Raw genomic sequence first — 26,493 nt, forward strand, 5'->3', positions numbered from 1 at the left:
AAAATGGGAAAAACCTATTTTTACCCCATAACACCCCCGTAAACACCCGTTCCCATGGTCCGATCATGCTGGATCGCAAACTCGTTCGAATAAACGTAGGTTTACACGTTTGTACCAAATTTCATCGAAATCGGATCATTTTTGGTCGAGTTATCGTGCTGACGGACATATATATATCTAATATATAAAATTCTCGTGTCACAGTGTTTGTCTGCAAACTCCTCCGGAACGACTTCACCGATCGTTATGAAATTTGGTGTGTAAATTCTGTAGGTATGCGAATCGGACGTAAACTATTTCCCGTTTCGAAATTCTTAAAAGGGCTCCGCCCCAGTGGCTCTGGAGTTTCCCATGTTAACCTTATGAGAAATGGAATTAATGAATCTTAACAGCTGTTTCAATTAAACAAGTTGGTTCTGCTCTATGATGTTCAATAGCATTAAAGTTACAAGGATTACCAACAGGGTGCAGCACTATTATTTCTTTTACATTTATAACAACAGCTAATTTGCAACCAAAAGGTGAGTGAGCGTAGCGAACGAACTTCAACCTGGAGGCGAGTTAGCGTAGCGAACGAGCTAACCTGAAGGCAAGTGAGCGCAGCGAACGAGCTCCAACCTAAAGGTGAGTGAGCGTAGCGAACGAGCTCCAACCCAAAGGTGAGTGAGCGTAGCGAACGAACTTCAACCTGGAGGCGAGTTAGCGTAGCGAACGAGCTAACCTGAAGGCAAGTGAGCGCAGCGAACGAGCTCCAACCTAAAGGTGAGTGAGCGTAGCGAACGAGCTCCAACCCAAAGGTGAGTGAGCGTAGCGAACGAACTTCAACCAGGACGTGATTGAGCGATGCAAATGAGATCATCTTGAAAATTAAACGTAACGGTACTTTCTTTCCATCGGTCTGTCTTAGGGGAAACCTACAACTTAGGCGATACGAAGTTCGCCGGGTCAGCTAGTATATATATATAAATATATATATATATATGAATTTGAACGGATGGTGTTTTTGGCCTCTAGGGACCTCAAAACGAAAAAAAAATCGGTCCCGCGTCCAGGTCTTACCATGAGTACTACGGTAATAGCTTATTCCCTATATGGGAAATTCGCTAATAAAATATTTCGTCCGCTCTTGAAGGTTAACACTTTATTTCTTTTTGCCAATCGATAAAGTATAATTGCCTTTGATGTTAGGCCTTATATATTGGTTAGTTTTTGTAATTTAAATTGTCTTTATACCACAAGACATATGGGAAATCTAAGACTTCCAACTAACCGTATGAGGCCTATAATTATGAATTGATGAAAAGATCAAGATTGTATCTAGAAACTAGAAAAAGAAGGTTTTACCTAATAACAACGAATGCTGATGACACTTCAAGTATTCAAATAATTGTAAATAGGTTAGCGAGAAAACAGGAAATATATTAGAACAATTAGTTTCCGTTGCTAGCTACTATTTCTGTATATAATCTTTGTAATTCATATGGAAGTCAATTTAAGTGACCTATAGATTAACTGTTTGCTTGTGGTATGACACCCCAGCTATCACTCTCGCTTTCTCACCCCTCCTCCATCGATCACTATCCTTAGGCCATAAATCAGGGGATTACCCCAAACAAAGATCAAGAACGCTGTCCGTCTCCCTTTAAAATCATTAATCCAATTCCATTACATTTGCTTGCAACTTAATATTAGATTCCTGATTCAACTTGTGAAACAGTCGATGGATCTAGATATTGATTCTTTTCTTGAGATTTGTTAAACACCTTGATTTGAGATTAGGATTCTTGTAAAATTACTAGAGATAAAGAATAAGCACATAGAACTACAGTTGTCGAAGCTAGTCTGGGCGCGCGGACCCTTGTGTACTAACCGTCCCCCACGCCAAAGCCATGAAGACAGCAGTGAGGCGCTGAACAACCCCAGAGAGCCGTGTGGGCCAGATGTTTTTGGAAATGAGCAATAAACACTCCCCTCTACACCTCGCACCCTAGCGCGGCCGCACACCCAGACTAGCTGCGACTACTGTACTGTAGAGCCTGCCATATGTTTATTATGAGTTACAATAATCTAACAATTGAATTATGAAATAAATAACACTACCAAGAGCTGTGTCGCAAATGCTAAACCAGGCAAAATCATGGGTACATGGGTTAAATTGGACCTGAAGCAAAAAAATATTAATTCGGGCCTAGATAAAACCGAGAGAGGAGTATGAATCTATGTTAGGTCAGGCTCTTCAGCTTGGTAGTCTACATTTAGATTTTTTTTTACTCACCTAATCTCATCAACAAAGTTGGGAGCAGCAAGGGACGAGGCCTTCCTGAGAATGGGACGGTTTGTGGACTGAGACTCCTTCATGGCCTTCATGTTGGCTTGGGCTAAATCACTGGACACTGGGGTGAACAGCATCACCTGTGACCAAACACTCTCAAATAACATCAAAATAGCTCTTTGTATGACTTAAACATTTATAAAGAAGGGTGTAACATAGAGCACAAGAGCCTACGTGTTTAGGGTTTTTTTTTTGGGGGGGGGGAGAGGGATATCGGGTTTACTTGAATGGGAAGAAGTTAAATCTGGTTTGAATCGAAGAGAGAGATGAACTGTTCCAGGAGTTAAATTCTCTCTCCAACTCAAACCTTCCTTAGCAAAAAACTCTATCAGTGATTGTAAAATAGACTAGTTTATTGTGTACCTAAATTGTAACGTTTTATGTTTATTGTGCCAGATTGGACTCCCTGCTATCCTCGCAAAAAATACTTCAGGCTTGATATTTAGAAAATTCCGTAGAATTTGGATGGTTTTAAACTTGACCCAAAGTTATAAATTTTATCTGCCATTCATCTACGGGTAAAATGCACCTTAGCTGCATCCCCATCTCAAAACAGTGGTTGTGTGTGATATACTGAAGCTCTCACCTTGCTTCCTACAGCCACTGTGAGAATGTGTGAGCCGTCCTCTTTAGACACCCAGTCCAGCTGTACCAGGTGTTTCTGTGTCAGTGGACAGTTGTTGCCATTCTCTATGATGCTCTTGCGCAGTGACTGCAGCGTGCTGAAGCTAGGGACAGCTAGCAGACCTGCGTAAAAATAACAACTGGTGTTATTGTCTTTTTAAGTGAATTGTTTGTCACTAATATTTTACTAATATGTAAAATTAAGTTAAAAAGAAGTTACACTGAGGAAGTGGACCTAAAAATTAGCCCTTGAAATGAATTGCAAACATGGTAATACTTATTCTATGTATTCAGAAGTCACTGATATTCAACGTCTCTGTGAAAACAACGCATGGTTAAGTTAAATAGTAATTTGAAAGCATGAAAGTCGCTCAAGTTCTTTAATTTTGGAAAAATTAACCTCAAAATGACAGTCCGGAGTTATAGAGAATAAGGGGGAAAAAGCCTTTTTAACAAACAAAAGGTCGTTGAAAACAGATGCACAATTAATTCATTTGTCTTCCTTAAATTTAAATGTACCAAACAAAATTGCATGATTTTAATTTTAAGAAAACAATTACAATTGCATTGAAATGTTATCTGATTCATGTAAAAGGCATTGTACAGTACAGAATGCTAAGAGAAGATGGAATAGTATGAAAATTATTTTTTTATTAGAAAGTATTTCTTAGGCTTATAATAAACTTCCTAAAGAAATCAAATTAGAAACTTCCAAAAATAAATTTAAATCAAAATTGAAAAAGTTTCTTATCAACAAGGCTATGTACTCCTTTGAAGAGTTTTAGTTCTTTAAGTTATTAATTGCTCCGTTTCATATCAATTGAAACTTTTGGTTTTAAAATAATTTTATCTATATTTTTAATTTTGATATTTTCATGTAGGCCTATAAACTTTCATATTGCACTGCTTGTTTTAATTTATTTGATCTGAAAAGCTATTAATATTGATGGTATGTTATTATGCCATGCATGATAATGATTAGTATTTTAGTTAGTTATAGTTTTATTAAATTACTCTTGACGCCATTCCTGTATCTATGTATTGTACTTTAATGAATAAAGTTATATGAAATGAAATGAAAGGCCTAACTGAATTATATTTCAGGATCCACAAACACTTTTCAAGCAATATTGGATAAGCGAAAATCCATAGTAGGAAAACAAAATGCATAGCCTTTTTCCTTCCTTAATAACATCATTGTGCCAAAAGAAAATTTTTCCTCTCGGCAGTCTTCTGTGAGCAACATATACTCGAGAAGTAAAAACTCATTGAATAATACTAAATATACTAAAACATTTTTAAACTCATTTGTTTCTTTTTCATGAAAAAACCTAACACCCACCCGCACCAGTTTTAACCAAGCTAGCAGGTTCTCCGAGACCGTTCATATCTCCATTCCTGCGAGGGTCAAGTTCCTCGTTGCTCATGGCCTTTATGAAGTTGTTCTGCAGCCGCTGTTTCTTGGACAGCAGAGTGTGGTCGTAGATGTAGCTGAGGTCCACACTGGGGTCTACCTGGATACGAGGCAGGTGGATGTTCTTGAGATGTAGAGTGTCCTCTAGGACCCATTCTGACCCTACAACAGAACCGACATTATCTAGGATTCCTACAATGACGCAAACTATCAACTCTTGGATAAACCATGAAAACAAGGCTTGCTCAAGTCTTAAGATGAGTAAACTCACACTTGAGTCACCCTTGGGCATAAACCAAAACTGCAGAACCTGTTTTCTTGGACTAGGACGGTTTATCACAGTAAATTGCCTTTAAGGATATTAATGAGTTGAAGCTGACACACATCAGACTTGTAAGGTCAGTCAAAATAGTAATGATGATGACGTAGGACTTCTTTACAGTTAACACAGTAATATTTTCAGTGCAATAACAAAGTTTGGGTTAAAGAAAGAGACAGAGTTAAGTTTATTGAAAAGAAATAGTACTTAGACCTTGGAACACATATCTTTGAATATTCCATCAAGCATGTACTGCTCCAAGACCCAATACAAAATGATATTTTACTGTGCCATTCTCTCATCCAGTGATAACCACAAAGATCATCTTGACCCTGAGCCTGCATTTCCTGGTGAACATTGGACCTGAGGAAATCTTTAGTGTGGATCTTGTGCCGGAGTGAACTCTTTTCCATTCAGGTAAGCCAATATTTGCAGAAACATTAGTTCTGTGTTTATAAACCAAAATCTAGTAATCTAATTGGAGTAAGCACTGCTTCATCTAGTGGTGGAATCAAGCTAACACTCCTCGTGACACAGGTAAAGGTCGATGGTTTCCAGCCACAGAGTAACATGTCCTTCCCGAGACCTGTCTCCACTTGAATTTCCAGTAGTAGAACCTACCCACATGAACAGTATTGTATTACATATAAGGATATAAAATAACTTACCACCGGTGCTTTCACATTCGTAGATGGCTACACAGAGGTTGACATATCGAGAGTCAGGGTCCTTGCGAGACGGTCGAGTGAAGGATTTGCCATACTTGTAGGCACACGCGATCCTCCCACTGTAGGCGGCATTAATGTTTAGTGGCTGACCTACAAAGCAATAACAAACATAATTGGTCATTTTATTTGTAAAATTACATAAAGTAGGGGTTAAAATATATTAAAAAGGAAACTATAAGTAAAAAATATGTGCAATGCATTTACTGCCACTTGTACAATCTATTTGTTTTCATTAACTAGATTAAATGTTGGTCAAAAACGTTTGAGTTTGAAAATTTAGTCTAGCATATTTAAGAGTCTAGCATACTATGAGAAGACAGCAAAATTCAGCAGCAAGGAACATACTTGATAGAAACCCCGAAGAAAGAAGGCAACCAGGACAGCCTAGGCTAAGATGGAGGGATCAAATTCAAAAAGATATAGGGAAGAAATGAAAATGAAGCTCAAGAAAGAGACAGCTGGAGGCAGTGAAGCTTAGGGGAGTATTTCACAAGATCCAAAATCGGAAGATCCAACGTTTATATTGCAGATCAGAAGATCCAAAGATTGGTAGATCCAAAAGTACAGTCATAACCAGAAGTACAATTTTACATTGTGAAGAAAAACTTATGAAATAGACTTTACATTTCACTTAGGATCTTCCTATCGTACAGGTTCGGAAGCAGTGTTTCCACAAGACCAAAACATTAATCCCGCTTAATGGGTCGAGAAATCATGTTTAATCCCACTTTTGAATTAAGAAAAATCCCCTTTAATCCCACATATTTTTTTGTTTACAGTAATCCTAAATGTTATATTTGAGGTATCATGTTAAAATAGTTGTTTAAACATTGCTTTAATATTTTACTATAGTAGTTTAATCAATTTGAGTTTTCCTCTAAAATTAAATAGAAAAAATTTAAAAAGTTGTTATAGCTGAAAATCCCGTTTTATCCCGCATCCCGTTTTAATCCCGCTCATGGTCTAAATTTCCAGTTTTTGGGATAATAATGCCACGTTTGGAAACACTGGTCGGAAGAACCAAAATGCATGTGTCAGATCGGAAGATCCAAAAGATGAGTAAGATGAGTCTTGAGATATTGCATCTCTCATATTGAGGGCATTTAAATACACGCCGTCATCCTATTGCCTTGTGCCTTCTTATTTGTTTTCTTATGTGATGTTTTTAATTAATTATTACTTTCTATTTGAGTTTGGGAGTAGTTGGGGGTATTTGAACGCCTTCAATCTGAGGGACGCAATAGTTCATACTTTTGGATCTTCGGTTCTAACATATTGCTTTTTGGATCTTCTGACCCAACTACAATCGTAAGATCCAAAGTGAAATGTACAGCCTATTTCATAAGTTTACTTCACAATGTAAAAATGTATTTCTCGTTATGACTTTACTTTTGGATCTACCGATCTTTGGATCTTCCGATCTGCAATATGAATGTTGGATTTTCCGATTTTGGATCTTGTGAAGATGATCCAGGCCAAGTACTTCTTAAGGTACCAGTGGCCACTCCAATAAGTAAATGATATTTAACAGTAGGTGTTAAAATGTTCAAATAATAATACTAATTCACTACTTAAAATAACATGTATCCAAAGACTTTAGCCATGTTTCGAACAGATTCCTTAAAGTATGTAATTCAAAAACCCAAATACAAGAACAAAATAGGGATGTGTCGTATCCGAATCTTGAAACCACCGAATCCTAAGAAAAGATTCGGATTCGAGATTCGAATCTCGGGTCCACTGACTCACCGCCAGCTCTATGATAACGTGTAGCAGCAGTTTCCATCCACACATGGCTGGAACAAGGCCAAACTCAGGTCTCAAAATTTAAGGCCATGGCTTGAATTACGTCCTAGTCGAATATTAATTGTATTTTAAATAGGGATAGGCCGAGGTCAATAACAGAATTTCTTGATTCGATACCAGTTCTGAAATATTACTTACGATTGTCGATACCACTGATTCCATATAAAAACTCATTTTAAGGAAGTTGAAATGGTCAATGTTTTGTTGTTCATTTAAATTCTGAATCAGGTAACCGGGTAGTTCATGCCGGCCCAAAATTATCGTGCGCTCTCAGTTATTTATCGTATCTAAGTCTGATGAGTAAACAGAATCAAGGAACCGCTCTTGCTTTTTACAAAACGAATCAGTCATAGACTGAAAACATCCAAATGGAGGTAGCACTGGCACGGCAAAACTACTAATAAAATCGAGATGCTGTAAAATGTTGTTATGTTGGTACCACTAGAATAATCAACCAACTCATTGGCTTAATTGCTATCCCACAATCCCCTAGTTCCAAAGTACTATTCCCCTTGTACATATGGCGACCAACGTCTCTCAATTCTCGCATTCAGTGCTACCATGGGTTGTAGCTCTAGTTCAGTGCAATCAACTATTGCTGCTATTGCTATCGACTTAACCTTGACTGCAATAGTATTGTCTGCGTTCGTGTAGCAAGCAATTGCGGAACTGTACTGTAGACAATAGACAGATGACACGACGATTTATACAATACGATCCCCAATCGAAGCTCAACTGTGGATTGAATTGATGTTTAGTATTTAATAAGTTATTTAAAATTTTAATAACAAAGTACACTATCGTTCAACAAATTTAAAATCAACAAGTGTAGGGGCCTACCTACAACAACCATAAATAACCAATAATGAATATTTAGTATTTGCCGTCCAAATAAAGGATACCGACCGTTCGATTTAGGCTAAAATAATAGGTTTTGAAGATGTTATCAATTAGTGGTCTGTTATTTATGCCGTGTGTAAAAAGTAACTTAATTATGTAACTTAACTTTTCATTGCAAATAAAAAGTAATTCATGGTTAGTGTAATATTTATTTTTAAATGCTCCCTATTCCATTCTTGCTTTTTAATCACCGTATAAAAATGACCGTTCGTAATTATTTTTGGGACTCAAGATTCAAAGATACAAGATTAGAGATTTGATTTTTTTAAGATTCATATTCGAGATTCAAAATTCCTGGATTTGACCATCCCTAGAACAAACACTACTGGTCAAAACTCATGTCTTACCTGATATTTCAATCATTGATTCCTTGTCTTTCCGCAACATTTCCCATTCTTGCCACTCGTATGTGTGCTCTACTTTCCCATTTTGCTTTTTGCTGACTTTGCATTTCCAAAATCTGTAACAACAAAGATAAAAATAGCAATAAATTTAATGTTATAGGTTTATCGCAGTGATGAAATTTATCTATTCAAACGTACCTGGAACTGCCTGGTGTACATGCTATGCAACAAAAATATGCAAGTGGTACTTTTTGTGTTAAAAAGCACTATAAACTTAATATAGTCACAAACCTATAAATATTTAAGTCTTTTCAGAGGGATCTTATTTAACACTAAATAAGCACATCTGTAGAAGTAGAGCTAAGTATTTCTTAGTTAATTTATAAATAAGGAGAGGAAGGATGAGCAGGCTGACCTCACAAATTGTAGGCATCCCACTCAGGCAATAAGCCCTTTTCAATCAAAGGTTAATTTATAAACTATAAGCAATGCTTGATTGAATAGATTCTTAAAAATTATAATGTTTCTCTTGTGCTTACAAGTTACTTCAAATTGTTCCTGGACACCTTTTTACTGTTCCGACGACATGTCCTACAGTTCTACACTATTTTACACAGTTACTAAAACATCATTCCTAGAGTTCCAACAATATTACCAACCCTTTCAACTACATCTCTACAGTTGCTATCACATACCTGATGGTGCTGTCGGAGCAGGCTGTCACTATGATGTAGGGAGCAAAGCATGCTGGATAGATGGAGGCAGAGCTGAGATGTCCTCCAGCAGGTGCCGCATGTATCACGTCAACCCCGTCTGGTAGAGGTAGCTCTTGTGTACATACCTACAACACATTACCAACCCATATATCCTGACATTTCCTCCTCAATTCCAGTGCAATGGTACGTGATGAATTTTTAAGTAGGATATCATAATCAGACACATTGTATACTATACGATAAATATTTTTACTACAAACCATAAACATCCCACTAGTATTATAGTTTGTTCACAATATTTAGGCGGTTTTAGGGGAAGAAATCTATCGCCTACACTTGACTCTTTACCTTTAAAATAATAGCTCAACAGCTGATTAAGCAATATACATTAAATACCAAAAAAGTGGTGGGGGAACTTCCCCTTAAACCGCCTAAATATTGTGAACAAATATAATGCAAAAATGTTTGGATGAGTGATAGCATTACCATTTTCACCCTACAGGTAAAAGTGTTGTATTATCATGAACACAGTTGTCAAATTAAAAATTTTCATAAGAGTGTCACTACAGAATGCAAAAAAAAAAAAAAATTAAAACTCTTCCTGATTTTGTTATGTGTAGTGCTCTACTACCTCATGAGCTATGTTTTGTTTTTATCAAGTCTAGAAGCAGTGCTGTAGCCTGTAACATGCTGTAACTATAATGTCATTAATCATTATATATCTGTAAAACAGTTAATTTTTCTTTCTGATCATTAGTATTTAGAATTATACCTTTAGTAATCCAAAAATCCTTATTAATCCAACAAACTGTAGGTCCCATATCTGTTGGATTATCAAGATTGACCTATAATGGTTATCAGTAAGTCACAAACCTTGGTAGTATTTATCTGCACATGTCCAGTATGGACCTGGCCGTGACATGACTCGTCCAGCCTAGAGGATGAGTCTACATCCTCCAATGTGTCGTCCTGCACCAGTCTACTGTCTGGCACGTACATCAGGTCTCCATTTTCATCTATAACACCATCAGAGCTCATCAGGTAATGTGCCGTAATCAAACAGAGTTTATCGAAGAACAATAAATAAGGGTAAATTGAATTAAAACTAAAAGAAAAGGATGTCCAATTCCCTAAGTGATATAAGTCAATGGAAAACTGAATACAATTAAACCTTTAAATGCTAATTTCAGTATCTTTAACCCAGTATGATCTAAATGTTTTATAATTTTGTTAAACTCAACACACTGTGCAAAACAATTTACAACTCTTTAAAACAAATTGGCTAGGTTTGTAACTTCATATAATTTTTTTTTCAAACTAAAAAAATAAATCCCTGTTTTACTACTTGGATTTTCTCTGAGTTTTTTCATGGGGCATTGGGTTTTCTCTGAGTCAAAAAATAGGAAGCGCAAAAAGCTTTCATGCGGCTGGTGCGCCAACAGACAAGGTCCACCTTGACTCAATAAAAAAAAATCAATTTAATTAAATACAATTTTTGTACAAATAAAAATCAAAGACAGAACAGTAACAAGAGCGTAAACTCACCGCTGTTGTCAGTCTGAGAGGAGATGACTATTCGCCAGGTGTGTACTGTAGTGCCTTGTGTCGTCCGTTCCAGTACAACCAGGTAGAACGGCTCCTCAAACTCCTTCGTCTGTTGCAGGTCCACGATGGCCCCGTGGCTGCCCTCTGTCAGTGAGATGCCCCCTGGCGTCCCCGCCAGTCCCATACTCTCTCCAGTGATCAGCTGTTCTTGGAACACGTGTAGGAACTGTGTGTTCTGCCAGTCCTGCAACACCACCGACAACTCCACAAAGAATACAAGTATTTTGACACTACACTTTCTCTTAGCTCATTGCACTCTCTCTACTGCTTGCTAATCTGGCACATGCAGAATTTTGGCAGGACCGGTTTTTGAAATATTGATTTACGGAGTGTCTTAAAAATAAACAGCCTTTATTGTGATACTAACGAGGGAAATCCCACTATTTTTGAGCATCAAAAATACACATCTGCACATGTGGTTTGATAATAAGTTGTCTCATCAGTTTGACTAATTGGTTGAACATGTTTGTGTATTCAAAATTAATTGGTAATTCACATAAGCACACTCTGCCAAAATTTGCCCAAATCAAATACATCCATTTTGATTTTAAAACTGGCGCCAACGTTAAAATGATGATAGAACCAACAGTCGAAAGTGATAGTTTGTATGAGTCGAAAGTGATAGTTTGTATGAGTCGAAGCTGAATAGTAACAAATCTACTGAATCTCAAGAAAAAATTCTAATTCTAAACGCAAGAATCAATTTTTGAATCTCATAATTAGAAATTTGAAATGATAAGAGTTCAGCTAGCTTACCTGAAGAAGAACAAAAAAGTATGGGGACAGGTATATATGCAAATAAAAGTTTTCAAAACATTACACTGTTATTTCATCCTAATATAGAACTTCCAGAGAGTAGACTGAAGAAATTTTATCATATTGTAATTTTTTTTATGAAAATTGGTTATTTGAATGTTTTGTGGTTTTTAATTGAATACAGTTAATACACCCTAAATCATGAGACAGTTTTGTTTAAGTGAGATAATAATAAAAAACATGAACTCACATGAGTAGCGTCTGCGATGGCGTCGAGCTGTATGACGCAGCCAGGTCTAGCTGTGGACTGTTGAGAGACAATCTTGATGCGGTCGTGCAGTGAGATATGTTTGGCTCCGTCTTCCGACGATAAATCAGTAGACAAACTCATCGTGGAACCCTGAAAAACACAGTATCATATCACAACTTATCTGAATCACCAACAGAGAAGAAGAGTTTAAAGCAGCAGATAAAGCCGTTCAGTAATTAGATAACTCCCATCTGATGACAATAACAGTGAAATTAAAAAAGTATGTTTGCTAAATAAATTATCAAAGTCCATTACAGTTGAATTATAGTCCGTTCACAAAATTTATGCAGTATGAGAGGAAGTTCCCCACTATCTTTTTTTGGTTAATGTATAGTTGCAGCTGCTTGACATTATAGCAAACCTCATCTGATGAGCTGTTGTTTTAAAGGTAGAAATAAGTGAAGAGAATAGATTTTTTCCTCCTAAAAGTGCCTAAATTTTGTGAACGGAGTATATAGATATATATTTGCAAATACCATCATTCGACTTCTTCGTTCTGAAGTAGATACTTCCGCCAGCAATGTCCGAGCGTCTATTACAGCTTGGTAAACTCGTAAACTCTCTCCGTCAGAAGCCACAAAGCAGGCACTCGGTGAATTGGACAGGTTCCCTAACGTGGTACTGCGGACAAAACGAGTAAACAAGTCAAACTTTGAGAGCAAAGAGGTTTTGTAAATTACCAAACTTGAATATGTAGCATACAAGAAAATAAGATGGTACTTTGAAAGAATTTTTAGTTTTGAAGTTTCTAATGATGCAGGTCAGTAGTGCAGCATACAAGTTTCCTTTGACTACCTTAGCATCCAATGGTATTGATTTTAAAATAAAATATTGCTTGAACTAAACTAAATATAGAAAACATCTAAATGAACTAAACGGACTAAATACATCTTGCATACGAATCTTCCACTTTTACACTGAAAGCTCTCAAAGTTGGCTATGTAACATGATCACGTGTTTAACCTTTGTAACAGTAAAGTTGGCAACCTTATGTTAGCCAACCTGCACAGTTAAACATACCTCTTCTATTAATAAATTTTAAGCAATAAAATAAAGAGAGGCCCAACACAGCAACCATCTTTAAAAATTAAAAATGTTATTCTGTTTGGGCCAATTTGCACTATTTTAAGCATTTCTTTTAATTATAAATAATTAGAGAAAACTTCTTTTAGTGAGGAACAAATTATTTCAAGGAATGAATTAGGCTTGTATGTAAACAAATGATGGACTCAAAGGACTAAATTACATTGACTATATGAGGATGTGCCTTAATTACATATTTTTAGCAACTATACATCTTCAATATAAGATTGCAACTGAATCTGATATTCAGATTGATGATAAACATTAACATGGCAAAACGGTTTCCTTTATCAGTGAAGGACTTCCAGAATCTAGTGACTCTCAATATTGAGAAAGGGACAAGAGGCCTCAAAATATTCAGTATTTCCTTTGTGTTTTCTTTTGTTTACTTAAGAGGCGGTCGGATAGAGCCCCGTATCCTATATTCTGCAGGCGTCACGAGCAACAACACAGTCCTCCCAAAACAGACTTTTGTAATAGTACCACCCTTGGCCACCAGTTTCGTGGCTGTCGCATAACGGGATCATCTGAGATTGTTGACAACCCTGTGTTACCTAGAAACTTGAAAGCATCAACTCGACTACCCTCAGCCTGTGTCCTTGCCCTTGTCTATTGTCCCACCGCATGTTTCACTCAGGGCTAGAGATGTTTCACTTTCACTGGTTTGCTACCTTCACTCACCCACCCTTTGCGTCTCAGCAGGTCTCAGATCGTCACCGCACAATATGCTAATTTTCCACACAAAAAAGTGTTGGACATACAAATAACACTTTCAGTAAGACATTTTGATTTATACACTTAATTTAAATATAAAAATACATGATAATGTATATTCAATTATAAATGATATACTAGTGCTACTGGGCTCAATAATGTAACTACTTGGCCTATCCCATACATTTTAGCGAATTTCCCTATAATGAGGTAGCTATTACCGTAAGTGGCATGGTAAGACCTACGCCCGGGACCGATTTACTTTTTCATTTTGATGTCCCCAGAGGCCAAAAACACCATTCGTTCAAATTTGTATATATATGTGTGTCCGTGAACACGATAACTTAAGTAATTTTTGTCCGATTTTGAAGAAATTTGGTTTGAAAGTGTAAGGCGGGAGGCGGTATAAACTTAAATGAGTTCGCAAACCAGCATGATCGGACCATGGGAACGGGGTTTTATGGGGTAAAAATTGGTTTTTCTAATTTTTGACCCTCTAAACAGAAAATTTCCCAATTTCTCTCCAGGCCTTTTTAAAGAGCTTAAAAAACAAATAATTCAGTATATCAACGTTTTTTTGTACAATTATTGGTTACGGAGAAAATTCACAGTTTAGTAGACCGTAAAAAATAAAATGGTATATGTACACAAACAACAAACATTAAATCACGTAAAATAAATGTTAAACGTTAAAAAAAAATATAATACATTAAGATAGCATAAATAAAACCTTTAAAGTATATGCTCAAACCTATATAAAAAAAACTACAAATATTGTCCCTAATTAAACTACAATAAAATACCTATGAAAAATACTGAACATGTTTACAAAAGACTGAATATACGAATGCTTCGCAATATAATGTCACCCGATCGTCTTAGTCCATATTTTATATCTATTGATAGAAGGAATTTCTTTTAGATCTATGAGGCATAGCCCTAACGTAGGCCTTTAATTGAAATTTACCTTTCACACTGGTTTAAAATAGTTAAAATACTACATCAATGTCACTTCTGCACACTTTATTCAGGTTGAAATTTTCATTAACAAAGGTGCTCTTGTCTTTTCCACGAAACACTGAGAATTAAGGACATTAATACAAAACTGTATTTTATTTATATATATATAGATGGAACGATTTAAATATATAAAATATAAAAAATAAAAACAGTAGGTCCTATGTGTCGTATTTTTACGTTTCAAAGCCATTTGAAGTTGCAATCTGGCTCTGGCTGGTTTTTCTAGATTTTGCCTTATCCTGTGCCTCTAATATATAAAAAGGATTTCGGATGGGCACTTGGGGTTTTATCTTAGCTCGAATATTATATACCTAAAACGGGACATCGCAATTCCAAGATAATCCATGAGTCAGAAGCCGGCTTGGCTACGACGCAGTGCTGGTCCGGAGGGTGGATTTGGTTCCTGGAAGACCTTAATCGTATATACCACGTATGTCAGAAAATGCTTTTGTTCCACTGGACCTTGTTTTCTTGCTGACAAATAGTTTGTATCAAATCGTGTAAATTGCAGCAGCTATCTTTATACAGCTAAGTCCTTAATCAACGTACTAAGTATGACCAAAAGAGACGTTTATTCTAACGGAACTTGTTTTATATTGATGAACAGTTTGTATCAAACCGGGTGTTGTAGAACTACTTTTATCTCTGATGACAGTAATATTTTAATACATACAGTAAATACACAGTCCGACAATATTAGATTCTTAGATTCATGTGAATTAAATATTATCATTTCCTTGGCATTATAATACATCAGGGATGTAACGACATAATGTTATTTATTTATTTAAACAGATCTGTGGCCAGTTTAAATGAATTTTATTTGGCACGGTTTGAAAACGTGCTCTGCAGTCCACAATCGACTGTGCTGCCATCGGCCGGGACATCGTCGAACTAGTACTCAGTCGGCAAGCAAGGATTTTTTGCAAGCTTTTACAAAAAAATACAAAACTTAATGTTAACCATCGAAAAATAAATATCTGTCACACTCAATACACTAATGAATATATGCTCTTCAATATGGCGTTTGAACCAGAATTGTTTATAGTGCCAGTCATTTTATATTTTAGCCGAAAGTATTGCAATTCCTTATGGGAAATGTAAGAAATGATTTATTTTTTATCCGGCTTATAAGTAAACATTATGATTTTTATATTGTACAGTCTTAATCCTACATACATTTACAATGTTTTGAGTGTGGGAAATAATTTTTGGAACACGGATAGACCAGAAAACGAGGAATTATTAAATGCGCTCCATGTTAAAGTGACGGCCAGTGTCGGCAGCCGAGAATCTCTGTCCGACCGCCTCTTAAGTAAAATGGGTTGCCTACAATTTTGAGGTAAGCCTGCTCATCCTGTCCTTTGTATCCTTAAGCCTACCATTCGTGGATGGCATTGAAAATTAATAACATGTATTGTACCTCTAATAACCAATCAATAACAGTACAACTAACACAATACAAACCTTGGAAGCAAGGTAGGTATCCAGGCAACATTGGAAAAGGCGGACATTTCAGGAGAATTGATACGAGCCAGCTCAGAGACTCCTCCAGACTTTGAGAGAGGTCCAACAGCGTCAACCCGCCACAGGATCAACTCACTACAGAAACCCTGTAAACATACAACATATTTAACACTGTTATTATGTTAAAATAATGTTAACTAGCATATGTATTACATGTGATTTTTTTTTATTCATCCCTGTTATCAATAATGATATAAACTATGGCTACAGAGTACAAATTCACTACCTACTGTGAAGTAGGCATTACATTCATAATTTTAAGTGGGTTTGATCAAATTGTTAACTGTTAAATTTTTAAGTTAACAAACTGTCCACTTAAATTTTGTAACAATCAAATAAAGGTTTACCATATGTTTTCCAGAAGTCCTCATTCATAACCTTTAAGTAGATTTGTGACAAAGATAGGTAACCACCAACTTTAAGTCTACGGAAACTCAATACTTGAACCACTTGCTGGGGTGCGGAAAAAAATACAGAATTTGGCTATGCGCCCAGAGATAGGTTTGTCCTAGCACAATCAACTGACACAATACCGAGTACTGTTAATAGGAACAAATTACTTTTTGACAAAAAAAAATTTTCTCAGGAGTCAGTGAAAAATCTTTTTTTATCCAGAAAACTGTTAGACAAAACCTACAATTACCAGTCATAAGCAAAATCAAATTAGTAAGAAATGTCAAAAGATAAGGAACATGTTAGAAAGTTACCGTTGGTGCGGTGGGATCAAGACTAGAAGGGCTCTGGATAGGTGCATCCTCAGGTAGGTTGTGATGAGAAGTTGTCAGTAACAGAGGCAACACAGGATGACAGGTGATGTCATTCACTCTAAACCTGTGACCCGAGGCCCGTGACGCATGTCCTATACTCAGCACCTGTAATATTAAAGACAGATTTTATAGCATAATATAGGTTTGTGCCTTATTTTTTGTAACATCCTTATTAGTCGTACAGTAAAAAAATAACAAGAAACAAATCTGACTAGATTAAAAAACGAACTATTTTGTTGTATTGTAATGTGTTATTTTTTTTCTATCTTAGTATTTGCTGTTTGGGTGTCAAATGAAAATAGGAATAGTTCAAGAGTCCTGGGACACCCAAGTAACTATGTGGGTCCCAAAAAGCTTTACCTTATACACTTTTAAAATTAAAAAGAATAAACTGACTGGACAGAGTGGTTACGTTCAAATTATGTGGTTACGTGGTTAGGTTGCGTTCAAATCTGCAGCTTGCTGCTTCAATTCTAAGAAGAGTATTTTAAGAAGTTTCTGCTTTTTGTCATAAGGCTACTTATTAATTCACAATGTGAGTCATCATTACATAGATGGTAACACAATTGGACAAGTTGTGTACAAAAAAGTAAGAGAAATGTCTTGACATAAAATTGCTGGGTCATAGCAACCATAATCAGAATCTTGCCAGTCTGGTCCTGAGAAAATTCAGTAGCCTTACAATGTTACAAAACTATCCTTAATCATTGGGCTGACTAAATGGTAAAGACTAAAGAAACAATTGATCTCATTCAGTAATAGCGCAACACACAGCATCTTACTCAATTCTATGCTCATCATTAACTCATATCTGGGATAAATTACACCAATTGTGTCACCAACTCAATTGAAAATTGGTAATATAACTAACAACCATTGAATGGATAAATCACCTGTGTGAACTTAGTCTTATCAGCAAACGTGAGCTGCCACAAGTTGAGAGTGCCATTGCTGTGTTTAGTCACCATGGACAGTGTGGGGCTAGGCGGGGCTGACAGCAGGTCGTGCAGTGTGTGTGCTGCCTCTGTGCTGCCTCCACAGCTGGGCGGTCCATCTCTGCTACCCTCCCCCCCACCAGGGGTCGCCCCTTCCTCTCCTTCCGCGTCTCCATCCTCCTCTACCACGCTGGGTAGTGGTGTCGTGCCTGCCTCCTCGTTGCCACCCGTAGATACTGGTCAAGAAACAAGGGTAACGTAGATTAATGAGTGGCCTTTTATGTGGAGAGGAATTTCCAATGTGGTCATCTAAATCCCCCCGCCGCAGCAAACCTGCAGATTAAGCGAATTTCCATTTACCTGGCTGGATTTCTATGAAAATATTCCCTAAAAAATTGTCAGATTAATTTTCTATTTAAAAAACATTAATTTTAGTGAGTAGGCCTACTTAGGTTTGCTGCTACAGGGAAGATATTGAGGTGTGTTTTTTATTGAAATGTTGATAGCTTAGTATGAAATAAACAAAATTTCCAAATTTGGTTACAACAGTTTATTTATTCTCCGTAAGAATAACATGGGAATTTTAAATATACATTTTTTTAAATTATCTCTGTAACAGTTGCGCATACAACAACACTTCAATATACAAAATTATTTCTTTTTTTAATCTTTACAAAATGGTTTTGAGGGAAATTATGAAATTTTGTGTTTTTTTCTACCAGGCTATCCAAAAGTGAATTTAAACACTACTAAATTGTTTCATTTAGTATTTATTGATTACCCCATTATTATTAGGTACTAGCTGGCCCGACAGACGTCGTCCTGTCCTAATGTGGTTTTATGTCAAATGCTCGATCATTTTCAAGATGAGCTCGTTCACATACCTCAATCACGTCCTGGTTGAAGTTTGTTCGCTACGCTCACTCACCTTCAGGTTTAGCTCGTTCGCTACGTTAATTCGCCTTCAGGTCGAAGTTCGTACGCTGCGCTCACTCACCCTTTGGTTACAAATTAACTGTTGTCATAAATTAAAAAAAATAATAGTGCTCCACCCTGTTGGTAAACCTATTAACTTTTTAATGCTATTGAACATCACAGAATCAAATTGTTTAGTTGAACCAGCTGTTAAGATTCTTTAATTCAATTTAAATATGAGTACTCATAAGGTTAACATGGGAAACTCAAGAGCCACTGGGGCGGAGCCCTTTTGACGGATCTGCACCAAACTTCACACGAACCATCCTTGAATAATGCTTAATAATGCCTGAAAGTTTCATTACAATCTGTTGAGCGGTTTCGGAGTCCATAAAGGACAAACATACATACATACAAACAAACATACTGTGACGGGTAGTCAACAAAAATTATTTTCTAAATTTTGGGATTATATTTCAAAAGTAAAAGACCTGGTAAATGGATTTCACAATGCATATACCAGTGTCAGAACATTGGCATTTAGTAGACAGAATTCTTGATGACACGTAGCTTGCTCAATCGACCGACCCACAAAAACCGTAGACTTAGCAATTGTACTTTGGAGAGACTGAGGTTGAAGTTGACCGAAAGGAAGACACTTGGCCCCAGTCATCCACGGGGGCACTTCGCCGGTCTCCGGGTTTTTGGTAAGACGATTACTTTATTAATATTTAACTTTAGAATTTTTGTGATTGTCCAGGCTAACTTAACCTTTTAAAGTCAGTGATTGATTGATACTAATCGTAATCAATTTTATAATAATTGATTTCATTTATAATTTGTGTGAATAAATATAGTGACTATTAAATTCCTGTTTGAATATATTAACGTGTCAAAAAGAATTATAATTATTAGAGTTTTATATAAATTTCATTTGTTTAGGCCTACTTAAATAAAAGGAGCCTGTAATTATTTTATCATCCATTTTTATTATTGTCTTTATTATTATCTTTATCATATTGTCCATCCACTTTATTTGAATAATGATTAAACATTCTTTTACCTCTCACTAAAGTATTCTTATTATTTTAATTCGATCCCGGTTACGCCCCCGGTCACAATTCCAATCGTGGCAATACATTGGATTTTATATATATAGACTCGCCTTTAAGTCAACGTTTACAGGTTGTATTATATGGCCAAATCTTAATTCAGCCAGGAGCTCAGTCCTGTGGTGGCCAGATATGAAGGGTTCTACTGTAGGCTATAGTAATCAAAGATATAACAACATTCCAGACTTTGACTCACAAGGGCCGTTGGGTGGAGACTTGGTGGCCGCCGCAGTCTTGACCACGTCCCTGAACACCAACTGCAGCAGACAACACGACGTGTGGTACAGACACACATTGTTGGACATGGTCATGGCATCTCCCAGAGGGAAGGCGGTGGGTATGCGGGTGGAGAATGACACTTGAGCCTGACGGAACGATCCGGGGTGGTACTCGTCCAGCCACTCCACCACCCTGGAACATACATGAGGTTACAAAACCCCTGCCTTCTGACCTGACTGATATCACAGAAAAACCTAATTGTTATCAATAATATTGGTCCCTTCCCCCCCCCCTCCCATTCCTGATGTATGCTGTTCTCTTCATGGTCTATTTATGTTAATGATTTCAGATACATTTGATGTGTTTCATGTACTAACACATCACTTAAAAAAAAATTGTATTTGTGTCCGAATGATAAACCTACCAATATCTGTTACTACAGTATTATTATTTTGGACTTTTTACTAATATCCATAACTCAAACAACTTTGTATTTACCAGATGAGGAAGCTGCCATCGATGGGGTGTATGGCGAACAGGAGGTCTGGGTTGTGATGCCAGTCTCGCAATAAAGCCTCTATCTTAACATCCAGTGAATCAGTCATGTGACCTCCTGTAGGTGGTCCGGCCGTGTCAGTTGCAAGAGAGTTGATGGATGTTGCGTTGCTGTAACCAAAATAAACTGTTAACGCCTGTAGTTTAATATGGTGAGTTGATGGACAGAACATACTGCAAGTCTCCTAAAACTATAAAAATAGGTAGGCTTGCTGCACACCAAATCCAACACACCATGATAACACATTTTGACAAAAGTAATTGATACAGTGCAGGTAGATTGAAACTAAAAAAAAAAAAGTTGGTCCATGTCCAGGGGTGTTTGAACTTGAAAATTAAATTTAACAACAGGTTTTTTACTGTCATATCAGCTTTTTTCGTTGATAACAATCAGATAGCTTTGGGCAGATATATACAGTTTTTTGGTGGCGTCACGTTGTAGAGAACTTTAGAGACGAATGGAGTAGTACTCATCCTCAAGCAAAAGTATTGACACCACAGCAATGTTGAGTTAATCACACGAGAGATGATTATCATGTTACAGCAAACTTGATAGATGATTTGGATCACGCCACAATCGTGCTACATTATAGTATTACAAACTCATTGACTGTTTTCAGGTTTTCACGGTTGAGTGGGTAGCATGATGTCTGATGAAACGGATATCATTTTCCATGTATCCATGAAATCACAATTTCATCACAGAGTAAATACCTTCAAACTTTACAATACACTTTTTTAAATGAAAACATTAAGCAAGCACTATTGTGTGAGATTTCTCACCTGAGCGTGTGATGACTACTGTTGGGGAAGCTGCTCTGGCCATGTTGATGCTCCTCACTACTCTCATCTTGGGAGACTGACTTGGACACTTTACCTCCAGTCGTTCTCCTGCCTAACAGACAAATCAACATTACCTGGTAGGAATCACCTTTGGATTCAGCTGTAAACGAATAACAGAATATTTTATCACTTGGGCCTACAGTGACTCTTTTAGACCCGAGATCAAGTTTTACGATCGAGGCAAAGCTGATGATATTTTTCGTCATATTGCACCATTATTTGAACAAACTATATTAAAAAACTAGAAAAGTTTTCAGATAACCTCTCAAAACTACTTCTAACACAAACCAATTTAATTTGCTATAGGAAAAAAGCAGTGGTATGTAAGTGATTCATAAGTCTTGTCTATTACGATCATGTTCGTGTACATTATACTATCAATATGTCAAACAATTTACAATAAGGCAACAATTAACTACAATCGATTGATACATATAGGCACTTTCGATAGATGCAATTGTTTAAATCAAAATTTACAACTGAGTTGACAACAGCTAGTTTTTACTCCTTAGCTAGTAAAAATACTACTTTAGACCCGCAACGCATGCATTAAAAGCGGCCGTTTTTGCTGCAGTATGACAAAAAAATATTTGCGATGAGCTGTTTGTTACATCAGTTTAAAATTGCCTTTTTTATCAGTTTGGGGTGAAAAAATCCAGATTATATTAGAATAATTTCAAAATCTTGATGGGTTTTCACTCCAAACATGTTATGTCTTACAAAATTCCCATGATAGTTTAAATTAGCTATTTATATCTTATAAAGTCAAAAGACGAGGAAAATAAATTGCTAAATCATTTGAACTACTTGAAGCATGTTAAACTTACTGGGTGTTCTCTCCCCTGCCTCAGTCTCATGATGTTCAGAAGAGTCGTGGTTGCTGGTCTCAAAATGGAGTCCTTCCTCTTTCTCCACCACTTTCCTGGTGAGTTCCTGCAAACAAAACAAAACACTAGTAAGCAATTATTCTTTTACAATACGAATACATGCAAGATAGTCACATCACTAAATTTAAATTCTATAGTTTCCAGATTATTTGGTTGAATTAGTTTTGTTAAAATTTCCATGTGAGTAAACTAAAAGTTTTTGTTGAGTATCTAAAATGGTGATGTGGCATCTGAGAAGTATGTGTAGTCTGAGGAGACTGTGGGCCATATGTTGCAGAACTGCATAGAGGCAACTGAGATGAGGAAAAGCACCCTTGGACCACGGTGAGGAGCAGACGCTTACCTCAGGAAGTTTTGCAGGCTCTAAAGCTGTCAAGATGGTTACAAAAAGCTCACCTTAACAAGGCTTCGGAAATGAATTCAATAAAATGTTAATCATACATCAAAATGTAAAAGTATGGTATGCCTTGGCTAAAAGTTCATTACATAACAGACATCATACTTTAGCCAAACAAAACTTTTAGAAAGTAAGTACGGTAACATGCAGTTACCTGTAACAAACTCTCAGCCTGTAGAGAGAATGCTGTTTCCTTATTGTTCAGCCAATGAAGTACAAAGTTGGGTTCTCTCTCTGGGTCTCCCGTCACTAGGCTCGGCACCAGTGGTATGTCTGAAATATATTTTTGCAATGACTGTCCTGGTTGATGCATGTTACAAGTACGGCTATCTTAGAAGAACCAAAAGTTGAGGAATATGCATGCCACACATTAGTGATGGTCGAATCCAGGAATTTCGAATCTCAAATCCGAATCCTACAAAAAATCGAATCTCAGGAAAAGGAATTCAATTCAGGAATTCAGGACAATATGCCAGTCAAAACATTAACTGACACTCTTATTGATGTTCCCACAATGTGTTAGTCTCCGTTCTCACTTAAAACTGAGACCTCCATAATTTGAATTTTATTTATTCTGACCTCTATAAATCAAACTCTCAATATTTCAAACTTCCCATGATTCAAAATATATCCTCTGAAATTCGAATTAAGGAGGTTTTACTGTACTTTCATCTTTATTCTTGAAAACCTCAAAAGTGGATGAGTACAATTAGGGGTGTGCGAAGCAGCAAAAAATTTTCGATTCGAAGCAACGATTCGATTCAAAAGATTTTCGATTCAATTCGATGCAACTCGATTCAAAGCAATACGGTATTTTTCTATTCATAATTGTCAATTGAGTGGATTAACAATAATTAAAATTTATCACATTTGTGTAATACAAATTTTTGTTGATGTGGTATTAGGCCTATTCATACTTACATATGAATTTTAGGTGAAAAAATATTTATTTTCAATCATATGTATTAGAATAACTGCTAGAAATACCAGTGAGCTGCTTTACTTGCCTATTTCATAATTTTTACTTGGAATTGGCTCAACTGCAAGAAAGAAGAAAATATTTTTTTTATCAAGACACTCATTCTCATTTTAATAACTGTTTAAATAACTAAATAGGTACCGGTAGCTAAATTACAACAAATTTGAATGGAACTTAATATAAAAAGACCATTAAGAAATAAATTTACATATCACAAGTTTAGGGCCTGTGGACCGGCTTCAGGACTGCAAGCAAGAAGAAAATAAAAATAATATGTTTCCACCATGCAACATGTATCATTCATTCCCTGCCTCCTAACCTCCTTAGTATAATAACCTCACACTTACATTATTTGTTACATCATCATAAATAAAGAATTATTATTGGCATCAGTAGGCCTACAGCTTTACATAGGCATTATTTTTATAGGGCCTAAAATAGTAATAGGCTAGAAGCAACATGTCAAGTGGAGAACTCATTGAAGAAAAGATATTGTGTAAACTAATTTCCTATAAAACTCAAAAACAGTAAATAACATACAAACATTGTTTATGGTATAATTAATAAGGACTAAAAAATGCATATAATGTCATACAGTAGTATAGACCTACGGTACTGCAAGAGATTAAAATCCTAAAACAACTGATTTTGATAGCTAATGAATGAAAAGAATTAAAAATCCATAAAATGAAGCTAAACAATATCACAACTAATTAGGTAGGTACCCGAAAAGTAACTCTTAAATAATATATAGAAGATTAAAATAATATTAAATCAAGAGACAAGAAAGTTAAATGCTATCTTCTAGTGCCCTTGGCAACACAGGTCAATGTTTTTAAACTACCCTCAATGTTTTTGGAACAGCAGGGCCTTTTTCTCTTAAGGAAGGGTAGTAGTATGTCAACAAAAACAATGAATCAGTCTCACCAGCCAGGCCCGGGCAACGATGTGTGAATTCAAGGTCATAGACCCTCCCCCTCCCCTCTTACACCACCCGGTTGCTACCCAGTTGCTTCAATTGCTGACAAAATGCAAGTGATGAAACAAGGAAGTAGAGACAAAGAAATATATTTCTTTATTCAAAAACACAAAACTGTTAGAGATTATTTTCAAAGAAATTAATTCAATGTAATTTGTGAGTTGTAAATATTGTATTGGATCTTAGAAATATATTTTTTTAACACTATTTAACCAAGATACAGATCTGTTCACTATATCAGATATTTCTTTTGTTTATAATTTATTATGTAAAATACTAAAATATATTTTTAATTAGGTATTGAATGAACAATAAATGATTATACTAGTATGTCTGGATAAATAGTCTTTCTATTCTTTTGACTCTGTTTTCTTTGCAGTGTTGCGTCACGGCTTTTGTCTTGTTACTCTTATCAGTAGACGACTAGACCTGGCTCTGGCTAGTGGCAGTGCGGCAATTGCTCTGTTGTGTCTTTATTCTTAAAGGTCGTGAGCCAACTTAATTTTTAATTCTCATTTGAACATTTTAATTCCTCTGTAATAGATATAATAATATAAGAGTGTTTCTTTGGAAATAAATTATTCTTTTTTTTCTTTTGCCCCAACAAAAATTCGGGGACGGGGACCGACAAACACCTAACAAAAATACCAAATGTATCAGTCTATAACATTGATCTTACTAGTTAAGTATTAACATTAAGTAACAATTTTTCAGACTTATTTTTAAAATGATTTTGGAGTAACCTACCTTGTTTTGGCTAGGTTCACAGTAGTAAAATATTTCACACACTGCTTACATCAAGACAAAAAACAAAACCTCTAATCATTTGCAATGTCAAAACAAAAAAATATAAAACAATTAAAGCTATATTTAATGCAAAGAATGTATTAAATAAGAACGCCTTCGTAAAGGAAACGCAACAGCAACGCGCTCCTGTATTGCGGGTATTGCATTGACTTTCTGCAGGCGTTTTTCGTATATGGATACTGACTCCCTCGTGAATCGAATCGTTTTTTGACCACCACTGAATCGAATCGCGATTCGATGCATCGAATCGAATCGAATCGAAATTTCGATGCATTTTCGATGCATCGCACACCCCTAAGTACAATACAAGATAATGTGGCTCCCTCACCAGTCTCTGCGTTGATGCTGGCCGCCAAATGGAAGTGCAGTCCCGGCGTAACGCCTGTACCATGGAAGCCGTAGCTGTGGAAGTCGTGGACACTGTAGGTGGAGGGCAGCGTGGGTATCGTCTGGTTGGACACTCCGTTCAAACTCTGCTGGTGCTTGGCATGTCTCCGGATGTGGAAACATGTTCTGCAACCAACATATGGCCCAGTTATCTACCTCTTTTAGACGTCCATACAGTTCACGGAAAAGCCTTGCTGTGACAATATGTTGAAATTCACAATTTTTTGAGTGCAACAAAGTGTAGAAAGTGGAAAGATAATAAAGGGAGTGCTAGAAAAAACAGTAGTCTAGAGACACATACAAAATGCTGAATATCACAAAATGTATCTCTATTTAGTTTATTTTTGACATTAGTCAATAATTTAAATTTATTGTTTTAATGTGATTGTCTTCATTCTTTCAACATATACTGAATAATGTGGCTTTAGATCTTTGATAAGGTGATATTGAGGCATTGTCAAACTTTACATCCAATGATAATTCCAGAAATAGTTATCACAAGAAAGTCGTGAT

At 36.3% G+C, this 26,493-nt stretch overlaps 1 protein-coding gene across 6 annotated transcripts in view; it reads right to left on the minus strand.

Annotated features, from left to right (window-relative positions):
- LOC129002602 (dmX-like protein 2) overlaps positions 1-26,493 on the minus strand; it is a 177,984-nt gene that overhangs the window by 117,713 nt on the left and 33,778 nt on the right. For 5 of the 6 annotated variants that reach the window (XM_054430534.1, XM_054430531.1, XM_054430532.1 and 2 more), the window contains 19 exons: positions 25,922-26,106; positions 22,983-23,101; positions 22,372-22,477; positions 21,485-21,596; positions 20,645-20,812; positions 20,124-20,338; positions 17,859-18,136; positions 16,906-17,070; positions 16,139-16,284; positions 12,331-12,475; positions 11,795-11,944; positions 10,729-10,972; positions 10,057-10,199; positions 9,163-9,308; positions 8,471-8,583; positions 5,358-5,507; positions 4,299-4,532; positions 2,919-3,079; positions 2,276-2,412 (listed from right to left, as the gene is read on the minus strand). In XM_054430534.1, coding sequence (XP_054286509.1) covers positions 2,276-2,412; positions 2,919-3,079; positions 4,299-4,532; positions 5,358-5,507; positions 8,471-8,583; positions 9,163-9,308; positions 10,057-10,199; positions 10,729-10,972; positions 11,795-11,944; positions 12,331-12,475; positions 16,139-16,284; positions 16,906-17,070; positions 17,859-18,136; positions 20,124-20,338; positions 20,645-20,812; positions 21,485-21,596; positions 22,372-22,477; positions 22,983-23,101; positions 25,922-26,106 — 3,117 coding nt within the window. The remainder of the gene's footprint in view (positions 1-2,275; positions 2,413-2,918; positions 3,080-4,298; positions 4,533-5,357; positions 5,508-8,470; positions 8,584-9,162; positions 9,309-10,056; positions 10,200-10,728; positions 10,973-11,794; positions 11,945-12,330; positions 12,476-16,138; positions 16,285-16,905; positions 17,071-17,858; positions 18,137-20,123; positions 20,339-20,644; positions 20,813-21,484; positions 21,597-22,371; positions 22,478-22,982; positions 23,102-25,921; positions 26,107-26,493) is intronic. The other variant, XM_054430529.1, reaches the window with a different exon arrangement.

This window comes from Macrosteles quadrilineatus, unplaced genomic scaffold (genome assembly GCF_028750875.1).
Source record: "Macrosteles quadrilineatus isolate MER2022 unplaced genomic scaffold, UCM_ALF_1.0 Scaffold_9__3_contigs__length_116548681, whole genome shotgun sequence".
Taxonomy (NCBI): Eukaryota; Metazoa; Arthropoda; class Insecta; order Hemiptera; family Cicadellidae; genus Macrosteles; species Macrosteles quadrilineatus.